Genomic DNA, 13546 nt, shown 5'->3' with positions numbered 1-13546 from the left:
AAGGTGAACTTCCACCCATATTTGGTGAACAGCACTGGTCCACGATTTCTGCCTATAAGTAAACATAAATCTATGTGTGGACATCTCAGCATTAAGTTTACCTTTGTGAATATGGTGCTTACTGTCCCCACTGTCAATCTCCGTAGCTCAGCATCTTACTGCATATCCTTTGCTCACTATCTAGCAACAACTTTTATCATATCTGTGAGCATTTCTATCTACTCCATTCCACTTACCTCCAACTGGCTTCCAATACATAAAATTCCATTGCACCAGAAGTTAGAGACCCATGCACTTCAAATTACTTCTTTATTTATTCCTTTGTGCTTTTCTGTTTCATGCATATTCCAACTGAGTTTCCAGGCAAAAAACATTTTCATGCAAAAATGAAAGAGCACCTGGGACCACTGCCTGCTCTTAAAAAAAATAATACAGTTTTCATCCTCAAATAGGAAGTGGTCCCTTAGGGACCCTTTCTCTTTTGCGAATGGCTTACCACCAACTTCAACTTGGTAGTAAAATGCGAATGTTTTGCAACCGCATTTTGGTCGCAAAATATTTGAAAATCAGTATTCCCCTTCCAAATATTCATTCTCAATCGCAAATTGCGAGTTGGTAACAGGTTACCGAATCGCAATTTGGGCTTTGTACATTTGAAAATGCCCATTTGCATTAGCAAACTGTTTGCAAACCCAAAATAGCTTTGTACATCTGGCATAAATGCTTAAACATAGAGAGGTAAGAATACCATCAGGAAATGTCCAGCCACAAAGTTCAAACGATTTGTAATTTTATATAAGTGAAAAGCAAAGCTTTTCGGAAGGACTGGAATGTTTATTCCCCATACCTCAGACATCCTTAAAGCATATGTAAGTAATTCAGGGACAATCTCTCCACTTAGCATGCTAGTATGGAAGGTGTTCTTGGAAAGGTTAAAAATAATTTCCAAAGACTGCGTCCATGAGCAGCTCTCATTCAAAATGTAATTCCTAATAATAGGACAAACTAACTGATTAAAAAGCCTGACTTACAAAATAAACCCATTTATTAATGTAATTACAATTGTCACTTCATTGCAAGAATCAAACGGACATTTCATGAAAGAGATACAATTGAGCCACAGTTGAGGAAACATTTCCAAATCAATATGAGCAGCAAATACAATAGAAATAATGTAGGACCATCAGCGAATGGGGTTTATTAAAGACTATACTTTGACACACAATTCAGTTTACGATATCCTCAGCCACACTAAAATGATAATTCTAATTCCTGCTTCCTTGATTACTGTTGGTGTCTTTTCTAGTAGGATCTATACTACTGCCTTCGTACAGGACTTTGTTTTTCAATCCTTCCTGGATCATTTTTTGCTGCATCCTGAGCTTGGCATTATTGACTCTGCAATACATCCTAAAATAAAGAAATAGAGAATTGTACATTTTAGTTTGGTAGTATAGTGTCCTTCAAGTATGTATACAACTTCTTTAGTTTCACCAGTTTGCTTTTAATACACATTATGCATTGAGTGAGTGAGATCAACAAGACCTAGGCTCATTTATTTCCCAGTAACCACAGTAGAAAGTCTTTGCCTCATCCATACTAGTTATATTTGTGGGTGGGGATCATGTCTACACTTTTGGGGGTAATAGATCCTTGGTGAACGGTAACGGGCACATGCAGTTACCTGACACAATGACTCAATTGTAACTAATCCTAAAAGGGCTTAAACAGCAGCTTTACATTCTCATTCAATGGGATTCAAAGCTATTTGGTGGCTGGTTTACTACTAGATCATATTATTTCTTGACCTAAAGCAGAGAAACACTTCATAGATGATATCAGCCTAATATGGCAGGTTTGAAAATAGGGTTTACTTGTGTTCCACCAATGATTATTCACAAGAAGATACATTCAATTTGCCTTACGCTATGGAAACAATGCATAAGCTTCTTAGATCTCATAATAGAACACGAAGATGGAATAATACACAGACTGGCAATACATTTTTTCGCTACACCCATTCACATAACCTGAAAGACAAATTGCTTTCCAGCCTGTTCCTCACATTACAACATAACTACAGTAAAACATGTATTTCCATATTTTTGAGTACCTGAATGATGATGAATTGAATCGCAAGTTAAGCATTCAATAAAAAAGAGCTTGGTAATGAAGCGTGAAACACAAGATTGACAAGAGAGTAAAAGAAGAAAGCACCCCTCACTCGTATCTGTTACCACCTTCAACCAAGACATTAATGGAGTAGAATAAGACTGTAAAGTAAAACTGGCACATCTAGAAGATCCTGCCTACTAAGATAGAAACACTAATCTTCGCCTTATAAGGGATCTGTCATTTAAAATATGATTTAGTCTAGACCGAATTTGAAGAAGAAACTGATTAACACTATTCAATTCATGTTGTGCTTACTGGCTATAAGAGGAAACCACAAGTGTGGTAACTGTATTGTGTGCCCACAAGCCGTGAGAGGAGATACATTCTCGTACCAACGGATTACCTTACTACACAACAAGTTCACTAATTGCAAAACCAAAATGTGATTGTTTGTCCTTGAAATTATGCACAGGTTAGAAAAATAACAATTTGGAAAAACAAATCAGGAGAACAGAAAACATTACACTACAAAAATGATCCGGTTCAAGAATCGAACCTCTCCATTAGTCAGCCACTTCATAAACAACGGGTTTTCTGAAAATGAGCTATGGTGGACTGTATTGGAATTTGTCCAGTCAAAACGTGCAGGAAGTCAAACCGAGAAATTACTTCTGCCAAGAGAAAGAAGCAAGATTGGTTGTGAAACTTAAGGCCATTGAGAGCCGGTTAAAGAAACTATCTGAACTACAGACATACCATTGACTAAGTATTATTCAAACAGCAGCATTCAGCTTCACCACCAAAGGCTGACTGCTACACCACAAACCAAAACCTTGACAAAATCAATGAGCCATGCTGCCTATCACAACAAGTAACCACACCAGCATGTGGGAAAGGGAAAGAGATGCATGAGAGACATGTACAACAAATTGACACTGTATTTAACAACACAGTGGTGAGACTCAAAGCATAATCAAGGCAACAAATGAGAAAAGACTCATCAGGGTGTCTTGGACGTCCTCCCATGACAACAACACAACTCTTAGGATTATGCAAATATGGTATGGAAAAGCCTGGTGCCATTTAAACGATAAGCAGAGAAGATGTGGGAGGTTGCCCAGTCAGTCTGGAACTAAATTATGGCACAGCTATTATTGCAAAGGCAACATATGGAACAATACCAAGCCCCAATTTTTGGTAAACAACTAATCTGCTCCATCACACTTACAGGAGATTGATGTTCAAAGTAGCATTAACAGCATGTTTTTACTTTGGCCGAGAGAATTTGGTTTACGGAATCAGAGGTTTCCCTATTGCTCCAGAAAGGAGCCACTAAGTGGTAAGCCATCCACACTGGGTGATGCAGTACACAGGCACCAATCTGAATTTATTAACGGATATTAAATACATTTCTGTTGTCTTACAGGTCAGAGGAGTTGGCCTAACGGGTAGGGCGGTCGACCTCGAACCTAGGGAATTGGGTTCGAGTCTCGGCAATGACGCTGAACATCCTGTGATTCTGGGCAAATCACTTAATCTCCAAGTGCCTAACAAAAATGAATGTGTCTTAATGTAAAGCAACTGATGCTATGTAAAGCGCTCTGATACCCTATTCGGGTCAAGTTCGCGCTATATAAAACTCTATTAATAAAATAATTTTAAAAAAAAATACAAGGATAGCGATCCCAATTGAGCAGCCCAGGCATCTAGTCTGGAGCCAACACGAATATCAGTATCAAGGATTTAAGCATGATATTTAGCAGTGTTATAATTCAGTCTGCTTGAATATATTTCTATATGGATTGCATTTTCTTTTCCAGTGATTGTTTTTCAAATAATGAACAAGGTTTCATAAAAGCTGCAAACATTACTTCTCGTTTCACACAATGTAAGTAAGTTAAAGGCTACCAGGGTCTTGACGTTAATTGTTTATTCTAAAAATCTTCAACAATGCTCAGATACAATATATAAACTACAAACATAGAGCAATGGGATAGAAAGGAACTTTGTAAAAGACACGAGAACGGAGGGTCATACAGAGCTGTCAACACTTCCTTAGCTGAAGGCTACAGGAAGGTGCATCCCGGCCTTCACTCAACGGGATTGTTTGCCTGCCTGCTGACGCTGACGAGAATAGCAGATGCTGCTATTTTGCTGAACATTGGTCCTATTGTTCAGAAGAGTTATGCAGGTGTGGACCTTCGCTGAAACTAGAAGTAGGCCCCTATTAGTTTTCTGAAAGCAAGATGAGGTGGGAAATATCAATATAAATAAACTTTATGATATATTCACAGCGTTACAATATTTATTATTCACATTTCAGATAAGTATCATTACCACTATTTTGTTTGTTTTTTATAACAGGTACTATCCCCACTGTATCCACTAGGATAAGGTTTTGATTTTAAGTAAATACTGAAAAGATATTCCAAGTTTCCTTATGGTGTTGAGTGTGCCTTTCCATGTTGAAAAAGGGTTTTGGTTCCACTAACTATCCTTGTGAGATCTCACAGGATTGATCGTTACCTAGAACACATCTCACTCAAGTAATGCTTAGTGGCTTGCGGAGTGGTTGTGATCCTTTTGCTTTTCTGCCTCGGGTTGTGACATTGAAGAAGTCCTTGATGACAACAACTCATTACTGGGCCACATCCTAGGAAGAAATCCAGAAAACACATCAATGGTGCCCTGAGTGGTGCTCAATCTTCTATATCTTTGAGTCATTTTGGATGATACACTCAAGGTAACAAGCAATTACTATTAGAGATGTTCCTTGTAGAACAAGTTACTTACCTTTGGTGATGATATATCTGTAAGAAACAGTAGTTAGTATTAGATTCCTTACCTTAGAATATCCCCAGGCGTCAGTCTGGATACGGAAACTTTTGCGTAGCAGTACCCTTGCGTGTCGGTAGGCGTCGTCTAGGGCTCCGCGTCCGTCGTCGGCGTCGTTGGCGCCTGGATGACGTCGCCGGAGTACTTAGACGCCTCCCTCGCGAGCTGACGTCAGTTCTTATACACAGCTTTTGCGCCAGAAACGCAGTGCTATGTAAAAAACCAACACTGGTGCCATTGAAACTAGGGCCCTGAAAGGGGATGACCTTAACCCTAGATATCGGTTCGCAGAACGGGGAGGATGGGTGGGGCGGTAAGGAATCTAATACTAACTACTGTTTCTTACAGATATATCATTACCGAAGGTAAGTAACTTGTTCATCTGAAAGAAACAGGTTAGTATTAGATTCCTTACCTTAGAATAGATAGCCCAGCAATACCAACCCCGGTGGTGGGTCTGCGAACCAATAATCACACCAGAAAGTCCTGGAGGACGGAAAGGCCAAAGAAGCCATCCCTCCGGACTTGGCTGTCCAGGCTGTAGTGTCTTGCGAACGTGTGCAGCGAGGCCCACGTAGCTGCCTGACAGATGTCCTGCAAAGGGAATACCCGGCCCAGGGCAGTGGTAGCCGCTGTCGCCCGAGTGGAATGGGCCCTCAGCCCAACAGGAGGATCCTTCGCCAAGGAGTAACAAGCCTTGATACACAAGATGACCCACCGAGAGGTGGTCTGCTTGTGCACCACCCGTCCCTTCTTAGCACCCATGTAACCAACAAAGAGTTGGTCATCCACCCGGAACTGGCATGTGTGATCTAGATAGAATGAAAGCGCACGTTTTGGGTCTAGACGGTGAAGCCGCTCTTCCTCTTTTGAGGAATGCGGTGGCGGAAAGAAGGTGGGCAAGGTGATAGACTGCCCGATGTGGAAGGCAGTGACAACCTTGGGCAGGAAAGAGGGTCTAGTCCGCAACACAACCTTGTCGGGATGGACAGAAAGGAAAGGAGGTTTGGATGAAAGGGCCTGGAGCTCACTCTCCTGGCAAAGGTGATGGCAACCAGGAAAGCAGTATTCAGAGTAAGAAGGCGGAGAGGACAGTTGTGAAGCGGCTCAAAGGGAGCGCACATCAGATAGGTAAGAACAAGGTTCAAGTCCCACTGAGGCATCACAAACGGAACAGGGGGAAACATGTGTCTGATGCCTTTCAGAAACTGACTGACAATGGGGGACTTGAACAAAGACGGTTGATCAGGCAGCCTTAGAAAGGCTGAAAGGGCAGAAAGGTAGCCCTTGATAGTGCTCAGAGCAGAGCCCTGCTCGGCAAGAGAAAGAAGGAAGAGAAGAACCTCAGAAAGAGGGGCAGAGAGAGGATCCACAGCCTTTGCTGTGCACCATGCCACAAATCTGTTCCACTTGCAGGCGTATACCGACTTTGTGGAGGGACGCCTGACTGCCAGAATTACATTACAGACTTCAGGAGGCAAGTCAAATGGCCTCAACTGCCGCCGCTCAACCTCCAAGTATGGAGGTGGAGACTGGACAGGTTCGGGTGGAGGACCGTCCCCTGCTGCTGCGACAGAAGGTCCTCCTAAACAGGCAGACGAACCGGGGGATCGACTGTCATACTGAGTAGCTCGGGATACCAGTACCTTCGTGCCCAGTCCGGAGCCACAAGGAGGACTTGGGCCCGGTCGCATTTGATCTTCTTCATCACTCTGGGCAGAAGAGGTATAGGCGGAAAGGCATACAACAGACAGCAACTCCACTCGCGACGAAAAGCGCCTCAGAGCGAGTGCCGCCTTGGAAATTCCCTACGCGCAGAACTGATGACATTGCGCGTTCTCTTCCGTGGCGAATAGATCTAACCAAGGCTCTCCCCACTGCAGAAAGAGACCTTGCGCCACGTCAGAGTTCAGACGCCATTCGTGATCCATCATGCACAGTCGGCTGAGTTTGTCCGCCCTTGCGTTCAGAGAACCTGCCAGGTGGTGAGCCACCAGGGTCCCGCCCTGATGTTCCAGCCACTGCCAGAGCAGCAGAGCCTCCTGGCAGAGGATCCAAGAACCCACCCGCCCTGTTTGTTGCAGTACCACCTGGCAGTGGTGTTGTCCGTGAACACGTGCACTACACTCCCCCAAACAGAGGGGAGGAATGCCTTCAGTGCTAGACGAATCGCCCGCAGCTCCAAAAGGTTGATATGGAGCCGGGACTCCGCCGGAGACCAGAGGCCTCTGATCTCCGCCTCTCCCATGTGGCCACCCCAGCCCTGGAGGGACGCGTCCATCACAACTACGTGCTCGGGCTGGGGAAGGGAGAGGGATCTGCCGCTAACCCAATCGCGGTCTGTGAGCCACCACTGCAGCTGTTTCGCAGTGCCCTCCGAGATCAGGACATGGTCGGACAGGTTGCCCTGATGCTAGGCCAACTGAAACTTCAGGTCCCACTGCAGAGCCCGCATATACCATCGGGTGTATGCACCAGAAGGATGCAGGAGGCAATCAGCCTCAGAAGCCGCAGCGTCATCCTGACCGAGACTCGGGATAAAGGCTGAAAGATCGGAATCAGAGCCTGAATATCCCGAACCCGCTGTTCGGGAGGATAAACCCCAAACTGCGCCGAGTCCAGAACCGCTCCGATGAAGAGGAGCTTCTGGGAGGGGCACAGGTGTGATTTCGGCACATTGATGGAGAACTCCAGCTGGTGCAGGAGGTCTGCCGTCGTCTGGAGGTGGCTGACGACTGTCTGGGGCGAGCCCTGCCTTCATCAACCAGTTGTCGAGGTAGGGGAAGACTGAAACCCCTAACCTGCGCAGATGAGCTGCGACCACCGCCATCACCTTCACGAACACCCGTGGGGCGCTGGTAAGGCCGAAGGGGAGCACGGTAAACTGAAAGTGCTTGTGGCCTACCGTGAACCGCAGGTAGCGCCGGTGGGCCGGCAGGACGGGAATGTGGAAATAAGCGTCCTGCAAGTCCACTGCTACCATCCAGTCTCCTGGGTCCAGGGCAGCTAAGACCTGAGCTAGTGTCAGCATTTTGAACTTCTCCTTCCAGGGGAAGCCGTTGCCGTTCCGTAGATCCAAGATAGGGCGTAGGCCCCCTTTGCCCTTCTTGGGTACCAGAAAGTAGTGGGAGTAGCAACCACACTCTACTTCTGGCCCAGGAACGCGCTCGATGGCCCCCTTGGCCAAGAGGGCCGTAACTTCCTCTTGCAGAAGTCGCAAGTGATCCCCCGACACGCTGTGGTATTGCGGTGGCATGGCTGGAGGCGTCACCTCGAAGGGGGGGGGGGGGGAGTAGCCCCTTTGGATTATTTGCAGCACCCACCTGTCCGAAGTGACAGTGCGCCAGTGGAAGTGGTGATGGCGAACCCTGCCCCCCGCTGGCGTCACATGGACCTGAAAGCACAGACTAGGAGGCTTTAGCGGGGGCCATGAGGGCCGTAACTTCCTCTTGCAGAAGTCGCAAGTGATCCCCCAACACGCGGTGGTATTGCGGTGGCATGGCTGGAGGCGTCACCTCGAAGGGGGGGGGAGTAGCCCCTTTGGATGATTTGCAGCACCCACCTGTCCGAAGTGACAGTGCGCCAATGGAAGTGGTGATGGCGAACCCTGCCCCCCACTGGCGTCACATGGACCTGAAAGCACAGACTAGGAGGCTTTAGCGGCAGATGCTGCGGGGGAAGGTGTGGATAGACCTCGCCGTTGCCCCAACCGCCGCCACTGCGGTTTCCACGGCCGCCACCGCATTGGAAATTAGTCTGCGGCTCGTGGCTGGCAGCACGTGTGGGGGCGCCCCTTCCTTGGCCACGAAAGGAGCGAAAGGCACCCGTTTGCTGGCGCGGGGCCGAGAGGCCCAAAGACTTGGCCATAGCCCTGGAGTCCTTAAAGCGCTCAAGTGCATGGTCTGCCTTGTCGCCAAAAAGGCGACGGCCATCAAACGGCATGTCCATGAGTGTATTCTGGACATCGTCCGAAAAGTTGGCGGACCTCAACCAGGCGTGGCGACGAATCTCCACTGTCGTTGCCATCGCTCTGCCCAGTGAGTCGGTGGTATCCAGCCCACACTGGATGGAAAAACATGCTGCATCTCGACCGTCTGCAAGGGCTTGGGTGAGTTTAGCCCTGACCTTCGTCGGGCATTCTGGCAGCACGCCCGCGACCGTGTCCCACAGAGAGTGGGTGTAGCGGCCTAAGAGGCATGCGGTGTTGGAAGACTGCAGTCCTAAACTCAGGGAGGAGAAAACCTTCTTGCTGTATTGCTCGTACCTCTTGGATTCCGGATTGGGGGGAGCCGTCGTGAATGCGGTCTGGGAGTTAGAGGGCTGGATGACCAGGCTCTCGGGGTGGGATGGGTGGACAGGAACAAGGGTCGCCCGGGGCCGGGAGCTGGCGTCTGGCCACGTTCCTATCTACAGGCAGACCTGTAGCGGGCCTGGACCAAGTGCCCAAAAGAACGTCAGTCAAGGCCTCATTAAACGGCAGCAGAGGCTCAGCCGAGCTTGACTGCGGTTTAAGGACCTCAGTGAGGAGGTTAGTCTTCACTGAGGCGACGGGGAGCTCAAGGCCCAAGGCCCTGGGCCACCCGCGTCAGCACCACACTGTAGGTTGCCCCCTCCTCCGTAGCCACGGTAGGAGGTGAGATAAAACCAGTGTCCGGTGAAGTGTCCAGACCACTGGCATTCCCAAGTTCACCTGTCCAGTCCTGCTGGTCCTGACAATCACGAGTCAGAGGGTCCTCCCAATACACCTCATCGCCCATCTCCTGATAATCAGGGTTGTCAAAGGATGGGGCCGGTTCGTTGAAGTAAAAATCTCCAATCAGCGTCGAATACGGTGTAGCCGGAACCGGATCGAGGGAGGCATCGGGGACGGCGTAGCCCGGAGGCGGTGCCTGAGGTCACACCCTAGGGATCGGCGCCGGTGAGGTGGTCAGGTCAACTGGCGACGATCCGGAAGCGGATTCAGCGGGGCCCTGTGGCGCCGGGCCCGAAGGCGTCGGGGGGCCGAAGCACCCGCCAGCGTCGGGGCCGAAGAACCCGACCCGCTAGTGCCACCAGACGGGTCTACTGGGCCCAAAGGCACTGAGGAGCCCGTCGGAGGAGAGAGCGACCTCATGGCCATGAGGAAACGCTCGATCTCCTCCGGCGTCGCGTCCTGCCCAGGGACCGGAGGGTATGCAGCAGGCCGCAACTTTGACAGAGCCGCATGGGCGGTGTCACCCGAACCCCCGACCGCGTTGCGCGAGCGTCAGAGGGAGTCGGAAGAGTGATTACATCTCTTTGACTTCTTGTGCTTACCTGACTACTTCGAGCCCGAAGACCGATGGTGACTCCCGGAGCTATGATGGCTCGACCCTGCGACCGGTCCCTCTACCTCCGTCCGGACCGGGACCTCTCACGGAGCGGGCCGACTGCCGCAGCTCGGGCCGCTTGCGAGACCTCTCCCGCCTAGCTTTCCACGTCAGGGCTCGACAGTCGGGGCAGGCCTTGTCGTCGTTGTCGAAGCCAAGACAGTGAAGGCACCGGCGGTGAGGGTCGGTAACCGACATCAGTCAGTCGCAGTCCTCACAGGGTTTAAATCCAGGCATCCCTACCGGCACCGTTCGGAGTCGAGAAGACTTCGAAAAATGATCAAAATGGATCGAAAAAGTTAGTCAAAAATTGACTATGGGTACTACTTTTTCCGGATCTGCGCTGCTGGCGCGGAAAAAAGAATAACTGACGTCAGCGCACGAGGGCGGCGTCTAAGTACTACAGCGACGTCATCCCGGCGCCAACGACGCTGACGACGGACGCGGAGCCGCAGACGACGCCTACTGACTCTCAAGGGTACGGCTACGCAAAAGCTTTCGGATCCAGACTGACGCCTGGGGATATTCTAAGGTAAGGAATCTAATACTAACCTGTTTCTTTCAGATATATTGGTTACCTCCTTTAGTTCATATAGACATATCATTCCTGCTGTTGGTTTTCCATGTGCTTGATTTACGATGGCTTTTTCCTATTTTGAGTCTCATGTTTTTAATCTCATGTATAATGGAGGAATCACCTCCTAGTGCAACAGGAGTACATTTTGGGCACCAGTTACACAATGTCTCTTTATTAGAGGTTTCCCAAACAAGGGGCAAAGGGTAATTTTCATACTGAATGCACATGTTGCATTATCTGTTAAAATAGTCTATTCATGGGCAGAGTTTTAGGCTGCAGATCCCAACACAGGAAACCTACATTCATATAGAGCTGCCACAATTCTGGGTAATTATGAACTTTATTGTGACTTAGAAGTCCTGTTGTGATAGCAAGAACATCAAGCATGATTTAATAGTCAATTACCCCATGTAATTCAGAATGCTAGACTAGGTCCCTGTAGTACCGAAGGGGCTATCTGGTTTGTACCGGCTGAAGAAGTAAGAAAATTACTAAACCAGATAATGGCTATGTATGGGCAACTTTAAAAGTGTGTTCTACAATCGACTGCTATGGGAGCATTTGTTTACGTCTTTGCACAAGAAGCGCAGCCTCTGGTGCAGGTAATTAGTCCTCAGACTATTAATGCCATTATGGACACAGCACCCACAAAACACGATGTGATTATGTTTTGATTCACTTGTTATACTAATCAGCTACAAGAGGTTTATCCTTACACAACACCCCAGGACAGACATGGTGTACTACTTGGGGTACTATATTTGTGAGTATTAATACTACTAAGCGTGATACACCCTCGCTAGCGGTGTTACCAGAGGTGTTAAAATAAATCCGAGGGGGGCATGGCTTGAGGCGTCAAGATGGCGGTCGAACTTTAAGAGTGCTCCGGACTCCCTCCGTCATCCGCCTCATCTTAGCCCACTGCTAGCGACCATCGATGTTCCAGAGTCCTAGGAACGGTTCCCGCATCCGACCTGCAGCGCCCTGACCCCTCGCAGGGCCGGCCTGGTGCCTGTGGTGTCCTTGCAGGCCCTTGGCTCCTGGCAGCCTCCTCTGCCGTAAGATGGCGGCCCCTGTATCTCCTGTGGCCTGATTTTCCCGCCTGGCCGCCCGATTGCCCCTTCCCGTCCGGCTTACACTCCTCTGCGGGCGACGACCTATCCTGGTGGCGTGAGGCAGAGCTGCGGCCGGAGACTGAGGGGTGCAATCCCACCCTGGAGCCAGCGGAGTTGGCAGATCGGCTCTGGGGCGAGTGGTGGGATTCGTTCACGGGAGGCGCCTGGAACCCCTGGCGGTGGAGGAGCTGCGCCGCCTCTGTGCTTGCCGGCGGCTGGGGAGTAGAGCCTGCGTCCTGCTGCCTGCGGGATTGGATTGTGACCTGGCCCTCGACAAAGACCCAGCGAAGGGGCTGTGGAGGTGCTGGCGGCCGACGTGACGCACTGGGAGAGGTGAGTAGGCGGGGGAACGTGCAGTGGGCCTCCTCTCCCCTCGCACCTTTTGGCGGCTGTGTCGAGCCACGCTGATCGGAGCTCCGGTGCCTGTGCCTGCGGAGGTGGGGTGTGGTGGTGCTGAGGGGCCGGGCGGGCCGCAACTGACTTCCGAAGTGGCTGAGCTGCTGGTGCAGGCCCATTGCACCCTTGGGGCGGTCCCCCGTTGGGGCGCCCCCTCCTCCCCCAACGGCCTGCCTGTGGTGGTGCTGGAGGGCAGGTCGGGCCGCTACTGTCTCCTGGAGTCGCTTCACTGCTGGTGTGGGCCCATTGCGCCCTTGTGGTAGTCTCCTGCCAGGGCCCCCTCCTCCCCATCCGCCTGCCTTGGACACTCACGGCCGCTGCCATCCTGCGGTGAACAGGGTGGAGGCGCGGGGCGAGGAGGGGCTGTCAGCAAGGTTTGTGGACGTTCTTCCCCTTGCGCTTGAGCTGGGAGGCGGCAGATGACGAGCCCTGCACTGGAATAGACTGCCCTTCTACAGCGAGGTGCTAAGGTGGGGGAGTACCCGACTCTGAGGGCCCACTGGGTCTCCTGGCCGTCCTTGACCTATGGGCTGGTGGGTCCCCCCTGATTTCTCGCTGCCTGCATGTTGGGAGACGCACCCTGGCTTGGTGGGGGGCAGATCGGCCACTGAGTCGGGTGGCACGCGTGGGTGCCTGGAACCCCCCCTCTCGCCTGGGGACTCAGGATCTTGTAGCCGGTGGGGGGCCCTTAAGGCCCTGGGCCTGCTGGAGTTGCTTTGGGAGCCGACAACACCTGGAAGAGGTATACTAACCTGTGGAAGTCCGCCTTCCTTTATCCGTGGAGTGGGGGAGATCGGCCACCACACCGGGCGGCGGGACCATGGCTGGAGCGCTGCTGCATACCCCCCCTCTGCCCCAGGCCGAGCGCCCACACTTGAACCTCCGAGAGCATGGGCAAAAACCGCACCTCCAGGTCCCTGGGCCCTAAACTCAAACTACAATGGACCAGTTCACCCAGTCTGCTCTTGACCCGGCGGCTGGGTCTGTGGTGGCACCTGAAGCGACCGGGGGAGACCTCTCCGCTATCCTACAGAAGATCACTGCATCGCAGGCATCAGTGGAGGCCAAGATTGGGGAAGTGCGGGTGGATGTGGCATTGATCCGACAGGACCTCCGTAATGCCACGGCCCGGATTGCTGAAGCAGAGTCCCGCCTTTCCA

The 13546-nt window shown here is 50.6% G+C and overlaps 1 protein-coding gene across 1 annotated transcript in view; it reads right to left on the bottom strand.

Moving 5' to 3' along the window:
- Nucleotides 1-292: 292 nt before the first annotated feature.
- The window catches only part of COX20 (cytochrome c oxidase assembly factor COX20), a 236150-nt gene continuing 222896 nt past the window's right edge, over nt 293-13546 (bottom strand). Inside the window, exon 4 of the mRNA XM_086927344.1 lies at nt 293-1410. Within this exon, the coding sequence (XP_086783470.1) occupies nt 1266-1410 (145 nt within the window). The 3' untranslated portion in view covers nt 293-1265. The remainder of the gene's footprint in view (nt 1411-13546) is intronic.

The sequence above is a fragment of the Lissotriton vulgaris genome, chromosome 6 (assembly GCF_964263255.1).
Source record: "Lissotriton vulgaris chromosome 6, aLisVul1.2, whole genome shotgun sequence".
NCBI classification, from domain to species: Eukaryota; Metazoa; Chordata; class Amphibia; order Caudata; family Salamandridae; genus Lissotriton; species Lissotriton vulgaris.
The sequence above is the reverse complement of the archived record's forward strand: the minus strand, read 5'-3'. Positions and strand labels throughout refer to the sequence as shown.